Source organism: Choloepus didactylus, chromosome 3 (assembly GCF_015220235.1).
Source record: "Choloepus didactylus isolate mChoDid1 chromosome 3, mChoDid1.pri, whole genome shotgun sequence".
Lineage (NCBI taxonomy): Eukaryota > Metazoa > Chordata > Mammalia > Pilosa > Megalonychidae > Choloepus > Choloepus didactylus.
This window is the reverse complement of record NC_051309.1, coordinates 170,979,143-171,003,967: the sequence shown is the minus strand read 5'-3', so window position 1 is coordinate 171,003,967 and position 24,825 is coordinate 170,979,143. Positions and strand designations below refer to the sequence as shown.

The 24,825-nt window shown below is 34.5% G+C and overlaps 1 protein-coding gene across 6 annotated transcripts in view; it reads right to left on the bottom strand.

Annotated features, from left to right (window-relative positions):
- The window catches only part of GRIA2 (glutamate ionotropic receptor AMPA type subunit 2), a 164,851-nt gene that overhangs the window by 61,847 nt on the left and 78,179 nt on the right, over positions 1 to 24,825 (bottom strand). For all 6 annotated transcript variants that reach the window (XR_005215982.1, XM_037830895.1, XM_037830892.1 and 3 more), the window contains exons 3-6: positions 22,470 to 22,709; positions 13,782 to 13,978; positions 6,432 to 6,485; positions 523 to 684 (exon numbers count right to left, since the gene is read on the bottom strand). Coding sequence is in view for 5 of the 6 variants with exons in the window: in XM_037830895.1 (XP_037686823.1) it covers positions 523 to 684; positions 6,432 to 6,485; positions 13,782 to 13,978; positions 22,470 to 22,709 (653 nt within the window). In the remaining variant the exon portion in view is untranslated. The remainder of the gene's footprint in view (positions 1 to 522; positions 685 to 6,431; positions 6,486 to 13,781; positions 13,979 to 22,469; positions 22,710 to 24,825) is intronic.

Genomic DNA, 24,825 nt, shown 5'->3' with positions numbered 1-24,825 from the left:
ACACATTCTAAAAGGAGTGGCCAGACTGCCTCTCTTTTTTCCTTCAGGTCACAGTTTAAAAATCCCTTCCTCGGAGAGGTCTTCTCAGAGCACATAATCTAAAACAGTCTTGCCAGCCATGGTCTCAGAGCATGGGGTTCACTTCCTTCAGAGCATTTTTCTTTCAGTGCTTATTGTCTTTCCCCTACTAGGCTGTGAGCTGAGACAGGATCCCATCTTTTTGTTTGCCACCAAATTCCAAGTGTCTGGTTCAGAAGCCACTCAGTGACAAAAAGCCAAATGGATAAATAAATGAATAAACGCAGGTGTAAGGAAAATAGAAAACTGCAAAGTAATAAGGTGAGGATCTAATTGTTTCTTACTGAAAATATAGAAATGTGAAAAATGTATTTTAAAGTCAAAATGTTTGCCCCCTTTTGAACTGTGCTTTTTATTCTCTTTGTCGTTTTTTTCTTCCACCCTATATTTTCTAAGGCTCCTCTCCTCCCCTCTCCTGGGTAAGAAGTCAAAGCAAAAGCAAACCTTAATTGTCGTTGTGTGTGCTCCAGGGTATTCTTTTTCTTCCAGTGTTGACCATCTTTCTATAAATTTAGATACTAGGGAATCATCATAGTCCACTATCTGAAATCCAGAAACGTTTGCACCTCCGAACTGAATTTTTAGTAAGTCTCCATCCGTAAATCCCTAGACAAAGAACACATTGTATCATGCTTTCTATTGTGGACCAAATACGAATTAAAATTTACCAAATAACTCTAAATATGTGATTTTACCAAATCACCAAAATGTGGTTTTACATATTTCAAAGAACAAATGACAGGTAAAGAATCTATAGGAAATGTTTCATATATCAAACAGCACCTAGCTTGTTTATTGCTTGATCAGCTTGCAAAACACTCATGGCTGTAATTATGTAAAAGTTCTCCATTTCATTAAGAAATCTTCCATGGATAAACACTAGGTTTTTTAAACTGAATATACAGCAGAGTACCACAGGCTACAATATTGTGAGCAAGTTATTCATGATTAAATTGTCGGTTCACTCAAGTGATATAAATAAACAACTTTTAAGACATAATAGAAAGTAATAAATGTCTAGTTGTTATTTGAGAACAATTAAACAATTTCACATTAAGCCTAAAACTGGATTGTTCATAAAATATATTAAATTTTAAAATTCAATTTCTCTTGGCATTCTTAAAATGAATTCAGTCTTCACTAAAACTATAACATGGTATTTAAATACATTGAGAAATTTCTCAATATGAGAGTATATTCTGTAAATGATAAAATCACAACTTATATAAGTCACAATTATAAATATTTTTGTCTTAGACACTTATGTATTATTGTACATAAGGTCTGAAGATATCCTGAACTAAGTGCATATTCTCAAACCCCACAATATAGGGGATTTTTTTTTTTCTTTTATTGCCAATGCTTATGAAAAATGGTTTTTATATTATTTGTCTGCATGAGAAGAGGGTGATTACTTTTTACTGGCTTGTTATTTCATTTTTTTTTTGTACCTTTTTTCCCAAAACAATGCACAATGCAAAAAGGTATATAAGAAAAATCATATATTCTCTGCTCTACCCCTCCCATGCTCCTTGCTGCTTCAAAGCAACCAAATTCAACACTTTTTGTTGGTTTTCATGTGTTTACTTCTGTATTTCTACATGATACACTTTTACTGCTCTTTCTTAATTTATCAATTTCAGATATTTTATTGAGTTTTTGTTTTTGCCAGATAAGCATGTAACTCATTTACATGACCAAACCATTTATCTCCTCTCTCCATTTTCATTTATGTTCACTGCTTACATATTTATAACTTTATATTTATTTAAATGTTATAAATATAACATATTTATTCACAACAAAGCCAATATACCAGGCTTGTATTTTCCATCTTGAACAATATCTCTTCCTGGTATAAATCATTTTTTCACTACTATAGCTTTCTAGAGACCTATCATTTTTTTGCATTTGCTCCATATGATCTTTCATGTACATTTGAGTAAAGTTTTTTTATAAACAGCATATTCAAACCTATCAGGTAATCTATTTCATTTTTTCATGAATTCTCTATTTCTAGGAGTTCTCCATAATGCTGCAATCTAGGTTGGTTCTTCTTTCTATCTTCTCTACAGTTGTTACTCTACAATGTCCCTTCATTACTTTTCTGAGTTAGATTTCCTGTTTCCATGATTACATCTCTATCTTTCTTATATTACTTTTTGATTTTGCTAGAGTTCTCTAATAATTTCCTGAGACATATAGGAGATAAATATTTTGAAGCATTGCTTGTCTGAAAATGTCTTAATTGATATTCAACTATCTTGATTGGTATTTAGGTTGGGTATACAATTTTAAGGTGAAAATCTCAGAATTCTGAAGCCATTATTCCACTGAATTTTATTTCCTATTGTTTCTGTTGAAGATGATGTTATTATTGATAATTCATTTTTGTAAATAACCCACATCCCCCCCTGCCAAACACACACACCTGCCTGAAAATTTTGTTATCTTCTCTTCATCCCTGAAATTTCATGATGATATTTGCAGTGCATCTTTTTCTCTCTTATTATTGTGGGTACTCCATGGGCAAATTTATGGATTACTGGAAATTTTTCTGAATGTCTTTAATAATTCCCTTCCTTCTGTTTTCATTCTCTTCCTAGAATGACTGTAATTAAGATGTTGTAAACCTTAGATTTAAGCTCTCAATCCCTTAGAGGATTTTTAAAAATTTAATGTTGTATTGTCATTTTGTTACATAATCTGAAAGATTTTCTCAACTTTCTCCTCAAATTCATGTACCTTAATTGTTATTTTAGAAAGCAAAATAAGTTCCCAAAGTTCTTTCTTATTTTCTTAATTTTTTCTTTTTCATAAAATCCTTTCCTCCTTTTTATGGATAAAAAATTTTCTCTTATTTTTCTGAAAATATTAATTGCAATTTTTAAACATTGATTTCTTTATATCCCTGCCCTCTTTGTTTGTTTATATTGGTCTTTCTCCTTCATGACACGGATTTTCTTCAAATGGCTGGTTATGCGTAACTGGTTAAGAGTAAGATCCTAAAAAGTTTCTTGGAATTTCTATGTGCATGAGCACAGCTCACTGACTAGTGTTCATCACTATAAGATGGATAGAGAGGTGGGGTGGAGAGCAGTGCTTTGGGTCAGTATCTGAAACTCCTTTCTACAGTCTGTTCAGTTTTATCTCCCACTTTTGGTGCAGTGGTGGATGGGGATGCTCACAGTTCCATATGCAGACCTTCATTTAGTTGTCCTGCTTTTTATTTCATGCCTCTTGAGTCCAGAGAACTTTCCCAATTCATAATCTCTGAAAAAATAGTACTGTCAAAGAGGAAGTGGGTGTTTAGGGACCAGGCTGGTAGCTACCTGATTGCTTAGGTTGTGGGGTGTGTCCAATCATTCCCTATGGCCTTTGAATCAAGCTCCTTGTAGCAGATGCTATTAGCAACCCACCCAGATTCACTGGGTTCATATTACAGGTGCGGTGGATGGCCCCATCCCCCAGCTGCTGCTCCTACTTTGTTCAAAGTCTCATACGGCCACCACAGGATTGTCCTTAGGCAATTGAAGCCACCCCCTCACATCCCTTGGCCAATAAAATGCCTAATCAGGACCTAGGTACAAAAGCCCCTCTCCCTTTCCTCAAGTTGGGAGATACTGGTGCAATTCATGCAACAGACCTCCCTGAAGGACCAAGTTGAAGCTAAACCTCATCTGAAACTACATTGTTCATTAGCTACCATCCCTTCTTTCCCCTGCTTCCCTTCCTCCCTTACAGGTTGCTCCTGAAAGCACTTGTTAAATAATGTTGACATGAATTCTGTCTCAGGTTCTACTTCTAGTGACACCAACATGAGAGCCTGTTTTTAGAACCATACTTTAACTCTGATTTCTGTGGTCCCTGGTTTCTCCAGACTGAACCTCACAGAATTCTACAGAATGAACTGGCTTGTTTCTTCTTTATATCCTACCCTGCAGGCACTTTTGGTTTAGCCTCCACCTTTTTGCCACATCAAGCATTCATCTTTCGTCTGTCCTGTGTCCTGCAAAAATATCTGTCCTTTGCACCTGTTGATGTTTCTGTTACCATTATCTCTTTTCTTAAAATTTTATACAATTTTTATTCTTTGATTGTCATTTTACTGGGTAATGTATGTGATTTTACTACAAGATGAACTCTAAACTAAAACTCTGAATAGGCTTTTGAGATAGTCTTGGGGAGGATCTATCTTTCTCTAAATTTTCTTCTTTCATCTCTGAAACTTTTCTATTTATGAGAAGCAGAAGGAAACGCACACTCACACATACACACAGAGAACGAATCATAGCAGAGAGGCCAAGGGGTAGTTCTGCAGATGGTAACAACTCAACAAATTAAAACCAATGCTATACTTCCTGGGAATTTATTTGGAGAGATGAAGATAAGTCTCCATTAATCGTCTGTAAAACCTAAAGTTTTAACATATAGTCGTGCTGTCATCAGCATTGCAGAACCACTCCTTTTAAAGGATTAAAGCCATGAGACTAGCATGGTTGAAGAAATGAGAACTGGATCCCCTTATGACCACTTCTTCATCACTTTAGGTACAAGTTATAATTTTAAATGCTCTAAAAGGAGCTTAGTCACAGCCTGTGCTTTGGGAGCCTAATCAACAATTCAGCAACACCCTAGGAAATTAATCAATAACCAATAACGATGTCTAAAGTTGTTTTTTTTTCTTTTATAACCACCTATTTAAATACTCATTAGGCACTGGATGGGGGAAAAGGGTCATTCTCAATCAAAAGTTTGGAAGCTGAAACACTTCATTTTCAAATGTCAGTGAAATTTCCAAGTGTCCTTTAAATTCTTGGAAACTACGACACTATAACACCCTTTGACTTATCTATTCATTAGAAGTTCCATATAGTGATTAAACCAAGTACTCAGAAAAAGTGTCACACTCCCTAAAAGTGTGACAGTTGCATGCACTTGCACTTTATTTTCTTTTCTTTTGGCTTTGGTCATCAAATTCTTCTTTCCTTTCTGATAGCATCAGATATTAACTCTCAAATTGATGAGCCACCTTCTGCTATTATTTCTCAATGTTCCAATATAATCTTCTCCATCTGGAAATTTTTAAAGAGCACAGCTTTCAATGTGGCTCTGTGTTGTTCATCAAATGGCATGCTTCACACAGGGGACTAGCTCTCCAGGCTGTTCCCTACACAGAGCATGGTTCTGAAGAGATTGAATTAAAGAGCTTCATCTATTTTAACCCTTGCTTCTCTAATAGGGTATCAGTTTAAATCTCATTAATACACTATAAGGGTAAGGCCTAATAAATTTTTACAGTAAACAATTCATTGCCAACAGAAATTGATCTTGAATGACCAATTTCTCTCAATAGTGTATAGGTTTGAGAATAATATTCTAAAGCCCTGGTGCCACTTTCCAGAGAAAACAATATTTATCAGTTGTAAAGTTGTAAGTGGTTTTTTTATCATCTATTTCCATCACAACTAGAACTAACGTCTTCTGGTGTATCGATCTGATACTCCAGAAGCCATACAGTCAATCTACATTTGTTCAATACAAACATTTTCAAAGACAGAGTTTGCTGCTTAGAATAATCTCTCGTTCTTTCCTTCTCTCTCTTTCTTCTCACCTTTTTTCTTGGGTATTCATTCATTACATAAGATTGTACTTATTTAAGAAACATAAACCTCTGCAGCAGTAGAGGCTTAAGCTCATTTTATTGCTATCTGAAATATATTTTCAAAAACTGATTCTGATTATACTTAAGGGAGGAATGACTCTGATGTTCACTATAATCTTAATTTGACAGAAATCCAGATGAAAAAGTGACCAACTATAGGAACTCCATTTTTATTATGTTGTTTATACAATAAGTAAATCAGAAATAAATAATATATATATATATCAGTATTCTCAATATTCCCAAGTTTAATTTTGCCCTAAGATACAGTCTCATAAATGTGCATTTATTTCTATTATAAAAATATTAAACACTTTAAAGGGGTATGAAGACAGTAAAGTGTATAAAAGACAGTGACAGTGAGAAATGGGAAAATTTAGAAAATTAAATTTTATTTCTCTTTGAAATTTTCTCCTTAGTTAAAATATATCTTCTAAGGCAATTTAAACAGTTTTCCAAATACTGTAAATTTGGAAAACTGCTCTATAATTTCTTAGTTCATTTATAATAATAGGAAGTACATTATCTAAAACATAATAAATTCAGAAAAATATTGTCGCTGCTAATAAATCAAATATAGTCATGTTATGTTTTTTAAAATGCCATTAACAAATGCTTGCTATTCAAAATAAAATTTGAATTAATACACATCTCTAGTAAAATAATAAATTCCATGTAATTCACTTACCAAATTTGCAATGATGTAATGGTAACCCTTAACATGTTTTCCAATGGTAATAACCTAACAAGGAGAAAGAAATAATCCTTTAATAAATTTATTTAATAAATAAATAAATCCTTTAATAAATCAGTAAAATTACTGATATCATGATCTGATTAGGAAAAGATGGAATTTTATCTACTATGTTTTTGATGTTCCACAATATTTCATAAAACATAATTTTCAAATTTGGAGAATATTTCCCTCAGCAAAAAAAAAAGTAGTAATATAATTTAGTCCTTTTTAAATGTTACCTTCCAATAAGTTGATATATAAATAAAATTAATTACAATATTTTGTCAATAGTGAAAATAAGACCACAAATTCTAAGAAACGTAAACCAAAATATTGTTAAAGTTAAAAGTTTTATATAAACAAAAGCTACATTTTGTTCTTTATAATAAAGCATTAAACAACTGAAACTAATTCTTGGCATTTTTATATTTGCAAGTCTATATTTAAAGATAAACACCACATATGGTTTATAGTAACACTTTAATTTGAAAAGAACATTCATGAGCATATAAAGTTCTTATATGGATTTATAAAATAACATTCCTATTCTAAGGATCTTGAAATGTTTATCATTTATTTCAGATGAACATTATTGTTTCCAGCTTGAGGCTGCAGAGTATCAGAAAAGCTAATTTTTCCTCACAAATACAAGTCAAAAATCAATGTGGAGGCCCCACCCCAATTAGGATGGTGGAGTGATATACTTTATGGCTCTGACCAGGTACAGATGCTTTGAACAATCAGCAAGAACTGACAGAAACACCTTTCTCAAAGTGCCTGAAAGCAGTTAATCAAGCAGTGAATCAAGAAAAAGGCTATTTAAAAGTAATAGGGTCTCTTGGAGCTCTGACTGACACCTCCCTCCTCCACTCACCATTTAGCATGGAGCCAGCCCAGTCACCCTGTGTGTGGATCCTGGTCCCAATACTGGAGGGAGCAGAGAAACCCTCATGTACACACTGGCCCATTCCGTCTGGTGGTGGCCTGAGGAACTTGCTGTCCCAGTACTTGCCCTATGTACAGAAGGTCATTCCCTGAGCCCTTCTACAGAATGCCATGAAAGAACAGTCAAGTCATACTGCCTGGGACAAGGAGGTGCTGGCTGTAGGAAATATAGTGCAGTGCCCAGGACTGTGAGGATACTGTTTCCTAGGAAAGAGGGAGCATTCATATCCTTGAAAACAGGGTCACATGCACATGCCCAAGCCAAGCAAGAGGAATATGCAGAGAAGATCAGGAGGCCCACATACTTTGGGGCCTGGAAGTATTCTCCAAACTCATTATAAGGACAGATCCCAAAGGAGAGCACTCAGACAGGTCAGTCTTTAAACACTGGGAAAGGTGTTTTCTTTTTCTTCTTCTTTTTTCTTTTTATTAATGCTGGAATTCAAGGATAGCACTGCCATAACACCATCTGGATACAAGCTTAAGGAACAGATGCCTCAGAGTCTAAATTCCAGTGGTAACACAATAAATTGTCAAAATGTCCAGGTTTCACATAAGATTACAAAGGAACAGGAAGTGATGGCCCAGACAAAGGAGATTAAAGCATTAGAAACCCATCAATGAGGGTGATCACACATGGGACACACCTGGGACAACCCAGATGAAGACTTTTTTAAAAGGTCCTAAATATGCTTAAAGAGGTAAAAAGAAAACACAGACAAATAACTAAGGGAAATCAGAAGAACTATAGATGACCCCAAAGAGAAAACCAGTAGTGAGATAGAAATTATGAAACCTGAAGACCACAGTAACAAAAACTAAAAATTCCCCAGAGTGTGTAACAGCAAACTAAAGCTGGGAGAAGAAAGAATCAGTGAACTTGAAGATAAAATTGAAATCATCCAGTCTGAGGAACAGAAAGAGAAAAGAATGAAGAAAAGTGAACAGAGCCTGAGGAACCTGCAGACACCATCAAGCATAGCAACATATGAATTGTGGGAGTCCCAGATGGAGAAGAAAGAAAGAGGCAGAAAGAATATTAAAAAAAACTCTTTCCAAATTTAATGAAAGACATAAATATACAATTCTGAGATACTGAACAAACTCCAAACTAGATAAACCCAAATAGACCCACATCATGTCATTTTCTGTCAAATCCAAAAATAAGCATTCTGAAAGCTGCAAGAGAGAAGCAATGTCACATACAAAGGAAACCTAATAAAATTAAGTGCTGATTTTTCACCAGAAAACACATAAGCTAGAAGGGAGTAGAAGACATATTTAAAGATCTGAAAGCAAAAACTGTTAGCCAAGAAATTTTGTATCCAGCAAAACTGTCTTTTAGAAATGGAGAAGAATTAAGCCATTCTCTGATAAACAAAAGCTGAGGGACTCTGTCCCTACTAGATGGGCCCTGAAAGAAATGAAAAGGGGAGTTGTACAGGTTAAAAGGAAAGGACTCTGGAGAAGTGACTGATGCCACATGAAATAAAAAGATCACCCATAAAGATAATGACATAGATAAATATAAATACCAGCACTATTATATTTTTGATTTGTAACTCCGCTCTTTTCTTCTTACAGGATCTAAAAGGCAAATACGTAAAGTATAATGATAAATCAATGACTCATAATTAATACATTTTGGCTTATAACAAGAACTACATAAAGGTAGGGAGACAGAGGTATATAGAACCATAGTTTATATATGCTATTGAATTTATTAAGTTTGTATCAAGGCAAAAGAGAATGCTATAGATTTAGGGTTTTAAATTTAAGCCTCATGGTAACCGCAAAGAAAATATCAGGGAATATGCAAACTCACAGAGGCAGAAAGTAGAGTACAGGTGGGCAGAGGCAAATGGGGCGTTAATGCAAAATGAGTGTAAGATTTCTTTTTGGGGTGAAGGGTAAGTGATAGTGATAGAAGGTAGTAAGGGTACTGCAACATTAGAAAAGTGATTAGTCCCACTGAATGGTATGCAGGGGTTAGGATCGGACGTTTTAGGTTTTACATATTTTTTTACAGCGTAAGAAAAAAGAAAGAGAAACCAGGGACAAAGTGATGGTTAAATGTGCTACATGGCAATGGATGGGATCAGGGGGTGGAGGAGAGGAGACTCAAAGCAACATTGTTGGGCCATAGGAAGGAATTGGAGTATAGGTTTTGTATCGATGTTGGGTATCTTAAACTTGATAACTGGACTTGAGGTTATGTCACTGTTCCTAGGAAATGTACATGAAAATATTGTGTGTTCAGGCAGTATGATATGTACAGCCTGCTCTTAAGTATTCAGAAAGTGGATGAATGGATGGATGGATGGATGGATGGATGGATGGTGGATGAGTGGAGTGGTGTGGCGAGGATGACTGGATGTTGGGGTTGGTGGATCTGGGTGTCTAGGAGTAGGTGGGTGTGTGAGATTTTTTGTGGCTGTCTGCTAGGTTTGAAATTATTTCAAAATAAAAGCTATTAAAAAATCAATGACAAAATGAGCTCAAGGAAAAATGGTTTGGTAATGCTCAAAACAGTTTTGGACATTACTGAATAAATTCAACTTTTCACTTATCTATATCATTAATGAAGAGTTGAAATAGGTGAAATGGCCAGGCTGTAGTCCTTCACTTAGATATTCAAACAAAGTTTCTATTTTTAAGAAAATCCTACATCAACAGAAAGCATGAAATGCCAGGGCTATAGACAAAAATTAAAATCATTAGGTCACTTCCCTATTACAGTGTTTTGGAGATTTTCTATTGATTTTAGCATAAAAGCAAAAGTTTTAATATTCTACAAAGTCCAGGCTCCACCGAATCCACCCATTCCAATGTCAACACTAGAGCCATACTGGCCAACTATTAGTTTTGTGTGCGCAAAACTCATCCCATCACCTCTGGGCTTAATATATTGCTTCCTCTGCTTGCAAAGCCCTCTCCACCACCATATCCTGTGCCTTATTAATTCTGTAGGCCCAAAAAAATCTCCTCCCAAATGTTCTTTCCTGGGGGAAGACTTCCCTGGCTCTCCCTCATCACAGACAAAATCATGTGCTCCAAAGCAACACACCTCATTAAAGAATAAGAGCAACACCCTGGGAAGAATTTTGCGGGATGCCACTTTGATACTAAGTGGTAGCTGTTTGGAAAGGAGTTAGGCCTTATATAATTTTTCTAACCAATTTTAATGTAACACAACTAAATTGCTTTTTCAAAGAAATTGAACCCTGCATAATGAATGGAGAATTTTGAAGAAAAGATGTCCTTCTGAATAAAAAAATATATTAGCATCAGCTGAACGGACTTGATTATGCTTCTCATATTTCCTACAGATATCTGTTGGCTCTGCATAGAATACATTCTCCTTTCTGAATAATCCATGCCTCCTTTCTTGGAATTAAGAAAAAGTGTAGTACAATTGGTGATACCAGGAGTTTTATGTTCATTGGGAGAAAGGGAGGTATATGAAATTCATTAACCCCATTTCTATGTGAAATTTAGGGTTATCCATATGAACTATAATATCTTTGCTTTACTAGCAGTGTCTCACTAACAATAAAAAATGAACATGGTAATTTCAAAATGTTCTCTAACTGAGTCCTTTTCCCACCTAACCAAAGCTAAACATTAAGTGTCTCAAAGGTTTATCAAATGATAATAAAATACTTGTGGCAGTTAATCCCATGTGTCAACTTTGCTAGGTTATTTTGTCCAGTTGCTTGGTCAAACAAGCACTGTCCTAATTGTTACTGTGAGGGTATTTCATGGATTTAAATCATTAGTCATTTGATTGCATCCATGGCTTTCAGGAGGAATAACAGAAGTCTCCTCTTGAAGGTCTTAAAGGCAGAACTGATGATTTCAGCAGTCAGAAAAAAATTTCTGACTCTTCTCTAGACAGCCTGGCCCTCCTGGGGAATTCATGTCACCTTCATCAGAGTTCCCAACTTGCACAGCCTCTCCTGGAGAATTCAATGTCACCTTCATCTCATTTCCAACTTGCAGGCTGCTCTACAGAATTTGAACGTGTCTATACCCATGGTTGGCTCTGTTTCTCTGGAGAACCCTGACTAATACAATACCCATGGTAGTACACAGTTTAATTCTATTCCTAACTCTAAGCAACTATGAAAACGAAGAGTTTTATCTCACATTTGTTCTCTTATAAGTATTGATTGAATGAGTAAATGAATAGTCTTCCCTTTTCTTGGAGAGTACTTCATTCCCACTTTTTTCTTAGGTAAATTCTATTCCTTGAAAACCTCCCATGATCTCCCAATCTAAATTATTTCTCCCTGTAATTCTTTCTCATAGTATCCATCCATAGTAGATATGACTAATGTAACTTCATATTAATTTCTGTAAATGCATCATTAATATTCACCTAGCTGGGGATTTATCTGTTTTATTTAAATTTGTCTTCCTAGGATCTACTGTAGTTCCTGTCTGGAAAACATTTTGCTCTTGCAGAATATTTATTGAGCAAATAAATGAATAAATCCAAGCCAGCTCAAATGTTACCTCCTGTGTGTACACTTCACCCCTCCCCTGTTAATAGTGTTATTTCCTTCTTGCTCCTAGACCATGTGGTACTATGACTTGTGATATTATAATATTATTATGTGTGTACATTTTTTCTTCCCCTCTAAACAATAACTTCATCAGGTATGGATACTACTCTTTCATACTTTTGTGTCCCAGACACAAAGCATACCTTCAATAAATGTTTGTTAAATGATAACAGTCATTCATTGCATGCAATCATTTAACACTTTCAAGGTCATCTTACCAAAATAAAATTAACATGTACACAATTATCTGTGCACCTTGAATGGATGTCCATATGGATACTTTAATCATGGCCATATATTAGCTAAACATTACCTTCCATTTATTCCCAGCTTCTTTTGTAGTTTCTGTCTTCAAGTTTTGGAAACAGTTATTCTCACAAGGATTTTCACCAGCATTTATTATGATGAGTAATGAATAATTAAATATTTTAAAAAAGAACTAATGATATGATTAAAATTCAGCCCTAATGAGAATCTTCTAAGAAATTCAAATGAGTTTTTGAGGTTCATATTTCAACAAGAGGCCTCTAGGTTAAAAGCAATCCTAACTTCATCTCCTAAGATTGGAATAAAGATCATTCTACTGAAACATTCACCTTCATGACATGAAACCTTAGTTCCTTCTCACAACAAGTTATCTTTATTCAGTTATTCAAGTTTTGTGAGAGATTAATTTTGTATGATTTAGGGCCTGTATTAAATATCAAGTAAGGATTCATCATCATCTATGTTCGCAGAATATTCTGTGGTATACAAATTAATGAATCTAATTTTCCCCTTAAGCCTGAAAAAGCCAAGAAATGCGTAACCAACCTTGCATTCTCCTTCCAGTTCTATACTGTTCCAAGGAACTAGCAGTCACTATAACACTCACATACATGCACGCACATGCATTTATCAGCTGGGAAAAGAAACAGATACTCAGCAAAGGAGACATTCCTTAGTAAATCATGAGCTGCTTCACTGCCATCCCTGGTCACTTACCCCATTTGCAAATTGCAGAGTATTTTACTTTTATCATTAGGGTATTTCTGTGTGACTTCCCTATCCTGAGATCTTAAACCGAAGCAAGGTGGTTTGGTAAGCACAGAGTTCTTTTTTTAAAAAAAAACCCTTATCTCTGATATCATGTTGTGTTTTCAAACTCTTTCAGATGGATATACCTAGTTTACTGCTCAAATTCTGAAAACAGCCTGGATGTGTCTTTCCTACATATTATGATGTCACAGATAAATGTCTTTATAGGGACACAAATTTTACTGGACGAAGGAAAAAATCACTTATTGGAAAAACAAACACATGCTCTTCCTGGAGATATAGATTGATTTAGACAACAATATAATTTGGCTCACCATACTCTAATTTCATGTTTGAAATAATCCATGTAACTCCAAAAAATTCTCAAATTACTCACTCCTCCTTTATGACCCAGATATATTTTGTATTAACAATATGTATTTCTTTATCCCTGAAAAGTTCAACAAAATTAAATTTAAAATTTCCAATTAAACATATCAAAGTTTAAGACAACACATCATGTAAAACATAAAAGTCAGGAATTATGTACTGAAATTATTTAATGATTAGTATGAAGTGTTAGCATTATTGAAGACCATCTGCTATTGCTAACTGAAGCCAGAGATCACTTAATTGGTGATCATTGCTGCAGCTACATAAACTACAAAGTAAAAACTGCTGTTCAAGCACCACTACACAAATACTCACGGCAAATGCTGGCATTGCACCATATTCTATATTTGGTATCATTAGCAAAAGGAGAGTAGCAAACCTGGTCTACAATGTCGTTTACTTTATCCCGTTCACAGTCCAGGATTACACGCCTTTCCTTTTTTAACTCCAGATCTTGAAAAAGTGATCGGTAGGTCTCATCTTTCTTGTCATTGTTTATGTTTCCCACATTGATAGCAGTCACTTGCCATTTCTTTTCAGCAGCAGAATCCAGCACAGCTTGAAGTGTTGATAAGCCTAGGAAGGCAAGGAAAAATGACTGCTAGATACTTGAATAACTCAGAATTGTGTTGCAAAATTACCAGTGAATATATTTTTAAGGCTGATATTTTTGTGCAAGTAAGGGATCTTCACTTCTCAAAAAAAGCTATAGCTATGATCTTTATCAACATCTACTTATTTCCGTGTCACATCAAGAAACTTCATTAAAATGCCTTTCTGACCAAGGAAGTCATTGTTTGTGGGAAAAGTAGTATCCCCTCTTTCAGCTCTCATAAATGCCTACTTTTGAATATTACTGAAGTTGCAATGTTTTAATATCTCTGATTTAAATGAAATCAAATATTTTATCTTATATAATGGGAAAATGATTTAAATGTATATAATATTCTACCATTTGATATTAATAGCCTAAAAAGCTTGAGCACATTTTCAGTGAGATGAATCTATGTGAGTCTATGTGCTTATAAAGTAAGAGTCAAAAATTCTATGAGGCTACTGTATATTTCCCCATTATTTTCTAGTTAGCAGGGTTTTTTCGTTTTGTTTTGTTTTGTTTTCTCAGTGTTCAACTGCATCATTTTTTGTTACTGGGACTGATCTCCTAGACATTAAAATGTTTCCCTATTTAACAGATGGTAGCTCTTCCTTCTTTAGAGCAAACATACTACATTTATCTCACTTTCCAAATATAAGACCATTTTTCTATTTATTAGTAAATTTGCTTATGGCATCAAATGACTGAGAAAAATTTTATTCCTTTTTTTATAAGTGTTTGTCTATAACCAAATATCTAGGACTGAGACGGAAAACAACTAGAAGATTTATTTTCTAAAAAGTGAACTCTTCAGTTTAGCACTCGGTAAAAGTGTATAAACTTATATCCTCCACATCACTTCAACTACTCTTACGGTTAACACAAGTTTGTCATTTCCATTAACAGTTTAATGAACAATGCAAAATCAAGACCCTAAAAAGAATTCAGGAGTCATCACATCATCTTCCGGCCTCCAGAATGGCCTGTGCCATTCCCAAAAAGAAGTCCCCTTTTGTCTATAAAGTGTGGGACTTACCTAATGTAATCACATCTTTCCCTATCCTGAACCATGTACCAAATTTTATTTAACTCCATTTACCATGGCAAGAAATTTGTCCATTCTAAATATTGTTGAAAACTATTTCAGCCTGCAAAACATCATTAAAACTGTTATCCATTGAAATACTGGCTAAAGAATGTACAAGATGAGTCTACAACATCTTGTGACACCAGAAAGCCAAGGAAGCTCTCCAAAACTATCAACGGTATCCAGAAGGACTCAAGAGTCAATTCCCTTTAAATAAAGATGGAACATTCTGAATATCAATAAGAATAATCACTGCAAATGACTTAAAGACCTAAAATATTTAAAATCCATGAATTCATGATGGTCTTTTAAAAAATATTTGGTTTCTTTGGAGGACGTGAGGCAGCCAACTCATTATTTTGATAATAAAGGAAGGGAAACAAGCATTTTCTTGCCTTCCCAATTCAGTCTGTACTCAGGGTAATAATGAAAACAAGAAAGTTTTTCTTTCTGGAAATACTCCAGCTAACAAATGATGACTGAATATAGATTTAGAATTATAACCATCTTTAAAATCCAGTGAATTATTGAGTCAAGGCAATAATCATCAATTGCTGCTAACCACACAAAAGCATAGACAGCCAGAGATTACATGTCTCCAAATGGAATTATTAGGCACCACCTATGAAGTTTTCATGCCAGAAAAAGTGAACCTGAAGCTTCTCTATTTAACTGCCAATTTATAGGGAATATATGGTAATTGTTAAACACCACAATGATGCCATCACCAAAATCCAGACTGTGGAAAACTCTAAATTACATTATAAAAGACTTAAAAATATATTAACCAATTGCTATATGTAGAACTTCTTTGTATCTTTATTTGAACAAACTGGAAAAAAAACACAATGTTGATATTAAGGAAGTATAATTGTCTAGGTATGATACTGATATTGTGGTTATGTTTAAAACAAGAGTATTATCTTTCCAAATACACATGGAAATATTTACATGAAAATGTTGTGCTGTCTGGTATGTTTCAAAATAACTGTGGGGGCAGGAAGATATAGATAAAATAAAACTGCCCCTGTACTGATCATTAATAAATCTGGATTAAGGGCATTTGGGGGTCTTCATATTATTCTCACTATACTGTTATTTGAAATAATTTTGCAATAAGCATTAGAAACAATTGATTTACTTTTATTTCAAAATGGAAAAGTGAGCCATAAGCTGGATGGAAGTGATTTTTTTCTTTTAGAAAACAACAAAATCTGTTTCCTCCATCCATTCTTACAATGTAACAAAATAATAGAGATAAACATGAATTTCTCAGAGGATAATTTAAACAGTGACCACATGCCTTTGTCAAAAACATTCAATGATAAAACTTCTTTAAAACTCATCATGGACTTCCATTCACTATGAGTAAATTAAATCCTTCCATGGTACAATTCAAGTTCCTTTCCTGTTTTTTAGTGAAAAGAGAACACAACGAATTACCATGATCAATTCAACAGCTATCAATGTGCTTGAAAACAGTTATTAATTCTATCCATAATTCTATCCAGTTTTCTCTCTAAATAGGAAAAAGACCCACAGTTCTTAACTTTTTCTGCACTCTAGGTCCTGTTTTCTCACATTCCAACTATTGCACAACTCATCCTGATTCCTCCTTAGAAACATTATATCCACTGATGATGCTCAGTATGCTATCCACACGCTATCATCTATCGATTACCAGTGGGCTTCCTTTCTTTATGCAATAAATTATTTCTTTTTTTTTAAGTTATGAAGTTTACCATGTATTAAATAACGGTTAAGGTGATGAAGTTTTTGATATTCTGTTTCATCTTTCAATAGGTGTTGCAAGTGATTTTAAATATAAGTGATAATGCATAAATGTATTTCATCAAGTGATAACTCTAAAACTAAGATTTATTGGACTTTCACCTTGTCACCTTGTACAAAATCTACATGAATGCATTTGAAGAAATGGCAGACTTTCCAACTCATTCATCGTAAGTGTCAAAAGTAGCAGTCAGTGTGAATTATCTGTTATTAAAATTCTCAGGATTAATATTTTGTAACCTCTGTAACCTAAAAAAAAAAATTACATCTACTTATCAAGAAGCCAAACTGCTCAAGTGGTGCTGGATCAGACGTGATGGGTTTAGTCGAGCTAGAAGACACTGAATAATTTTAAATCACCTCCCAAGGATAGCCAGAAGTAATTCACAAACCGAGGCATGATCTGACTCTTAAATTGAAGAGATGCTGCATCATGCTTAATAATCCATGTTCACAGATTTGTTTATTTGGTAATAGTAGCTGACCCTCTCAAACTTTCTCACACTTGATTCCTCCCTCCCCATTTTTATTAAGACTGGATGCTTTAAAATTTAGAGATCATTTTAAATTTAAAATTCATTGAAAATGGATGTTACAATTCTTGAAGTGAAATTAAATTCTTCAAACGTAACAAAATGTCAAGCTTTCAGTCTCTTAATACCTTATTCTAATTAGGGGAGAATTACTGGAGATATACTCTTCCCCTTCCACACAAACTGGCATAGAACTATCTTTATAGATGCATTCATCACTTAATTCAGAATGTAAACTTGTACAGACAACGGGAGTTCTATATAAAAAATGTGTTAATTTAGATGTATTATTAAGTAGTAATCATCCAACTCTGATATCCATAGTAGAACATCAGAATACTCTAAATTATTATAGCAGAGACTGAGTTTATTATTGAATTTCTTAGGGAGAGAAAAGAAAATTTTTGAGTTACACAATTGATCATCTAAAAATAGAAAAAAATATGGAATCCATTCCTTCTAAAAATTACATTTAAAATATAAGATGTTCTAAAAACCTCAAGAGTATTACAATAGAATAAAATTAAGTTCTATATTCTACTTGAGAGCTCAGTCTTTTGGCTTAAGTAAAGAATGCAAGTATTTTGAATTGCACCACTTCTGCATGTGCCTGATTATCACCAACCAGCAATAGTTAGACAACCTATTTTTTAACATGACAACACCCCTAAAAATCTCTCAAAATTTTACTAGCAGAAGGTCGTATTCTCATCCTGACCTAGTGCTAGTAATATTGAAGACAATTATAGAAAAGCTATAGACCTAGAAACAGGTGAAGTCTAAGTTTGCACACTAAAGGGTAAAATTAAAAGTGATTATCGCCAATAGGTATAATTCATTCAGACTGTGTCCTTCTTCTTAAAAATATTTTCTTTGTTCCATTTAAAATTCACTGCCTTTATTCATTCTTTCAGGCATAGAAATTAATATTTATGACCACTAAATCATGGCAGCATGCCTAGGCCAGATTAGATTAATATGCATTTCCCTCATGGGCTTTCTCAGGGAAATCAGAAAAGAATTTATAATTTGGAAGCATTTTCGTTCTATGCTTGGTGTTTCCTTGGAAGTACGATGAAGGCACCTTCCCTTCTGGGGACATATAATATTGCACAAAATTAAATCCTAGTCATAAAGATAGAAAGAGTCAGTTCGGGGTTTACTATCTGTCTATAGAAATGTACTACCTTGCTTAGTTGACATTGAAGCTATTTCCCCTCACTTAATTTCTCATTCAAATTCTCTATGCATATAGGCAAAGATAAAACTAAAATATTTAATGCATTCACATAGAACTCTATTACTCTATAGTTCAAAACGTTTTAAAGGTCTGGCTACCTACTATGTGTGGAGTAGTAATATGCAGTGTTTGGAAGTGCACAGGTAAAGAGGAGTCGCTAGCAGTCCGAAAAGCTCGCAGGGACCAAAAGAACAACTCCTGTCCTCCTCCCAAGGGCTAATTTGAATTAGTCAAAGATGTTTCCATACACTGATCAGGGTGCATCTATTTCTTCCCTGTTTTCAATTGGGATGTTGTCACCTGACATGTTACTCCATGTTTGGATGGAGAGTCAGGGTACAGAAACGGTTTAACAGCTGACTTATTTAAGGGTAGCGCAATGAATAAACATGTAGCTCAGAATCAGGGTAGAATGCTGGGGGTGGGGTAAGAATCTTCACCCTTAGGCCCTATGCTGTTCAAAAGAGCATCAATTAATATATTCAGAAATTAAATTTTAACAAAATGTTTATGTGAGCTTACTCTCAGAAAAAGAAGACTATTATAAACTGAACAAACCATATAATCATGGAAGTGAAGAGAGTGTTACATCAAGAACAAACTAAATAATTTGAAATTAAGGAATGTAAGGATATAAATTGAGAGATGAAATCATGAAATTTATTTTAAAAGCATGATAATACAGATAGGTGCATTCTCCAAATCATTTAAAATTATAAGTAAGGAGGTGCCACCTTGAATTGTAAGAGAAGTGCATTAAGGACCAGAGGGTAAAAAATTTTGCATAATGAATATATGAATAAACTTTAAAAAGTATGATAGAAAAGCCATAAAAATTAAGTCATTACTAGCCAAAAATCAGATGGCAAAAATCCATGAGCCAAGTAAAACCTTATAAAAAGGTCAAATCTTTAGCCAGTATTTTGAGAGTCTTACACATTTATCTCTGAAAATATTTTCAGATGAAAGTCTAGTGTAATATTCTTCATATTAAAACATCAGCAGCTGCTTGATAACACCTTGAAAATGTATCCATAAGGTCATTTTTGGCCTTAAAATATAATTACTCAATATTCTGTTCTCTCAACAAATGCCCTTAAACGCAAATCAATTTTCATAATATGATATTTGGAGATTATCTCATCACTTCAATTTCATGTAATATTTCAAAAATATTACTAAAACCTTTTAAAAATGTCCCAGATTCTTTTCACCAGTACATAAATCCATCCATCTTTACCTGATCATTCTGTCAGATCCTTTCTTCAAATCCTAGAGTTCTCTTTTTCTATTTATTTAAACTGTCCTGCCATCTATTTGAATTTCTCAAAATTTGATATTTAACTCCAGATGGAGCAAAATCATGAGGGTAAGGATGATGGTAAAATAAGTTCCTAAACTAAAAATGCCACCTCCAACCTTGTTAAAGAGTACAGTAAAAAGCTACATGTAAGAATTCATCTTCTGATCCTTCAAAACAGCCAGCAAGATTCAGCTTCTAATGACATCTCAAACTCAAAATACACAAATATATTTTATTATTTTACTATTTACTACTTACAAATATATTTTACTATTTACTGAGCATCAACTCTCTTCCAGCGTTTTCTCAGTCATGAGGTGTACACTAATCAATAAAATATGACAGGGCACAGCCTTCTTGGAGGGTATAATCAGACCACAAATTAAAAATGTAATGCTTAGTCCATGGGACTTGAGCAGTCCTTGGAATATAACAGGAGCTCATTCTTTCTTGCAGAGAGAATGGACAAATATATTGATTATAAATTGTGAAAAGTACTTTGAAGGAAATGAAGAGATTGATTTGGAAAATAATAACAATATGAATGGATAAGGCATTTCAGCTGAGAGGTAGAGTAGTAAGAATTAGAGAGATACGTATAGAGATTCAGGGTGAAAGAGTTTGGTGCATCTGAGAAAGTGAAAAAGGGTTAGATGGATTTAGTTAGTGACTAAGCAGGACAGTCGTATAAAGTGCAAAATTTTGGCAGGTGGCTGGTACTATAAGACCTTGAAATCATGTTAAGAATTTTCAATTTTATCCTCATTATGATGAGAAGCCATCGTAAGTGTTTTAAGCTGGTCAGTGATGTGGTCAGAAAAGGCTTTAAAAATAATAGTTCTGGCTACTTTGTGAAAAATGGATTAAAGAGTGACAAGTGTGGAAGTGGAGAGATTGGATACTGAGCACACAATGGTGGCTTGGACTGGGGTGATGGCAATGAGAAAGGAAAGCGTATAGAAATAAAATATATTTAGGTGGCAGAAATTATAATAATAAGACAGGAGACTGAAGGAAGCTACAAATTCTCCCAGATTTCTGGCTAGTTTAATTATGTTTATTATGATGACTGAGTACTAAAGGCTTTAGCAGGAAAAAAGAGAAAAGATTAAAAATTCAATAAGCTCATTGTAGAGGCACTTTGATCGCATGAATAAGTATACTTCAGAATCATCCAGCACATTGGAATCCATATTTACTCTAAAAGATTCTGTTTTAGTTTTCCATTCCCAGTGAGAATAGCAAAGCTCCCCCTTCTCAAAGCAGGAGTGAGCTGGGGTGGGGGGTGAGGGGGATTGTTGACATAAATTTTTTTTTTCTTTCAGATTCAATAGTGCTGACACACATTCCCACTGAGCTTTCTCATTGGGAGGACTATAGGGACAGGGCACAGAATCAGACACCTAGCTTGAGCACTCCTGACTTGACATTGTTGCAGCAAACAGCTCCAGACTGATCAATGGAGAACTGACTGATGGCTGGTTATCTTCTTGTCTGCCCTTGATGGTTAACAAGGTGCCCTATCTTGGTGGAAGCAGGTTACTAGTTTTCATTTGAAAAGTTAAATATTCCAGGAAGCAAGCTGCTGAAGAAAGCACAGCATGGTACATAAGTACTCTTACGATCATAGTTCTTTACTCTTTTAGGTTTGGTTAGGCATACTCTCTTTTGAAAACTACATGAATAAACATACACACAAAATGTGTATGTGCACAGGCCCTCAAATCCCAGTCATGGACCCAGGAATGATTAAGAACATCTGTGATTCTATGACATGTAAGTCAGGCACATCTGCCAATAATAAACTTTACAACCACAGATATGGGAAATGTAAAAGGAAATACCTTGCCCCCCATAAACTTTACTATGATGAGTCAAGACTCTATACAACTGGCAAGTGAATCAGAAATGTCCCATCATAAACAATTGTGTGGAACTATGCAAAAAAGCAGGGACCTGGTATCGGAAGACTTGGTTTCAGGCTGCATCACACATGGGTTCATCCTGGACAAGTCTTTTAACTTCTCTGAGATTTAGAGATGTCATTTTAAAGCAAGAATAATAATAATAATGCAATCTGTCCACCAAAACTTATGTATGTGAAAATATTTATTAATTATAAATTACCATAAGAGTTCTTGTTTATACATTTATTTAAATTTTCTTTAAACAACTGTTCAAAGCAACCACTTCACTCACCTTAGACCGGTTAATATAGTCATCACAGGTCTTAACTGCTGAATGTCAGAACATGATTTTATGTTATAACTGCATATTTGGACATTTTGTTGACAGTATATACCTGCAAATTGCACATGCCAATTTTTTTTGTTTGTTTGTTTTACTCCAAATATGTTTCTCATATTTTAGATTGCATGGTTCATTTGCATGGCAAAATTAAACCAAATGATCCTTGGACTTTAAAATACCGTTATGGATCTAAAACATCACCTATAAATATCAAGTATAGACATTGAATTCTCCCCATAGCAAGGAGATGAGAGAGCTTGTGGCTTACCTCTGTCACTGTCATAGAGGTATGCAAACTTGTCCCATTGATAGTATTCAATCAAGCTAAGAAGTGCCCCTTTGAGGTCAGGTCTCATCTGAATGACAAATGGGTGTGTGCCATCTGTTGGGAAGCTGGGAGTGATGAAGGAAACATGGAGCGTTCCACAAAATGATGTGATGGTATTTACAGACTTCTTGTCATAAAATCCAAAAATAGCATAGACGCCTCTTGAAAACTGGGAGCAGACTAGAAGAATAAGGAAAACAGAGAGAACCAATTATTGAAATTGGCATACAATCATATGGATTTGCTTGAAACTTAACACCCACGTATGTAAAATACAAAATAATTAACAAATCAAAAGAAATTGAGTTTATGTTAATGACCCATCAAAATTTATGAGCATATGTTTACTTAGCATTCTGTCTAAGGAGTCCACATAATTATAAGGCAGTGTGTTTATTCCCATGAAGATCAAAAATTTATCTAAGAAGATAGAAAAATTTAACCAGAAATTATGAGAAACCTTTTGCTAACCTGCACAGTATTAACTACAATTCCATGTGGAGTTCAGAGAAAGGGAAGACAATGTAGAAGGAGAGATGGAGGCTTCATGAAGTTCAGAACTGAACTAAACTTTGAACTTAGATAGTTGGTCAAAGCAGGGCATTCCAGAGGAGAACGAATCATATGATCCCTTAAAAACGGAAACTTTGCAACAATTTCGTATTTGGGGCAGCGGGTAGGGAGCAACAGTCAGATGCCCAAAAATGATTCTCATGCACAGGCCAATTTCAGTCATCTCTGAACAACAAGCAAAATATCTTCTGCCTCTATAAACATTGTGACAGCCATCAAAAATGGAAATAGAATGTATAGCAACAGTGAAGGCCAAAGAAAATCCAACGAGACAAGAGAAATTTGTCTGGGCCATTATTGTAGGGCCAAATGGCCTCCTCCTTTCAGCATTTTCAAATTATTGCTGTATTCATCACAGCAGAGCCATTGATGCTCTTATTTATGACATAGATTATCAAGAAACAGATATATCATTGTTTAGCAAACTATGTAAATGTAAACATATTTAAGTCAGCCCCATAAAAAAGAGTGCAAGTAAACATCATTAGTTGTTAGCAGAACAAACTGCAGGTACCTGCAGGTACCTGGAATTTGAACCAATGTTTAATAGCTCATTCTTTATAATACATGTGTTTTTGATGCTTTTATACTATAAATTCAATGTGCTTCCAAAGTGTTCTAGTGGAGACCAAAATCCTTTTAAGAGAAATGGATGCAAGACTCACATCATACATAGACATCTCTCACGTGCAATCAGTCAGTCAAGTTGCAATTAAATGAAGTATGGAACTCCTAATCTTTATCTTCCCATGGACCTAATTTATGCCACATTTTCTACTTCATTAAAACCAAAGAATATTACCAAAATATTTTGGCTCAGGATCATTATTCTTAGCCAAATTATAACATTTTATTCAAAAGTCCCCATCACTCTCACAAATCCTTGTCGTCTTCAATATTTATATTCCAATGAATATCATATGAAAGTACTCTTTTCCTTTGTCCCCTATGTTTAAATCATCACTAAGTCACGTTGGTTCTAATATCTAAATATATTCACGTTTGGTCCACTTATACCTAACTCCACTCCAACCACTCTTGTTCACTAACAGCATATATTTATATAGTGCCTGGTATGTTCTATGGCACATCAGCTCACTTGTTTTTCACAGTAATCCTTGAGGTACAAAATATTATAATCCCCACATTACTCAAAAGAAAATTGAAGAATATGGAGATCAAGTGACTTACTCAAGATCAAACAGTCAGTAAGTGATAGATGCTCAGTTCAAACTTCGGCAGTCTGGCTTCAAAATGCCTCCATTCATTAACAATGGATAATACATTTTCTCTCACCTGGAATACTGAAATAGCTCTCCAGTTGTTCTCCCTCATCCACTAATGTCCCTTTCCATTTATTTCTCCATGAGCTAGCCAGAAAGACTTTTTGAAACACAAATATAATCCTATCACTCTAACAAGTAACGGTTGCTTTGTCCAATACTGATCCCCAGCAGTGCTCCATAAAAACCATCCATGGCACAATGCTTAAGGCCAACACACCTTGTCAAAGGCATGGCTTTGAGTGAATGAATGAGCTGGTGACATAGATGTTTTCATGAATAAAAGCATTGCTAGAATATGTACATATCTAATAGTCAACTCCAGACAATCAATAAACAATAGGCAGTAATTTGTAGTGACTATTGTATGATATGAACTGGAAGAGAAGCAAGATTGCTGTTTATCTCTGTGAGCCTTACTTATGAAATATGTCCATTTT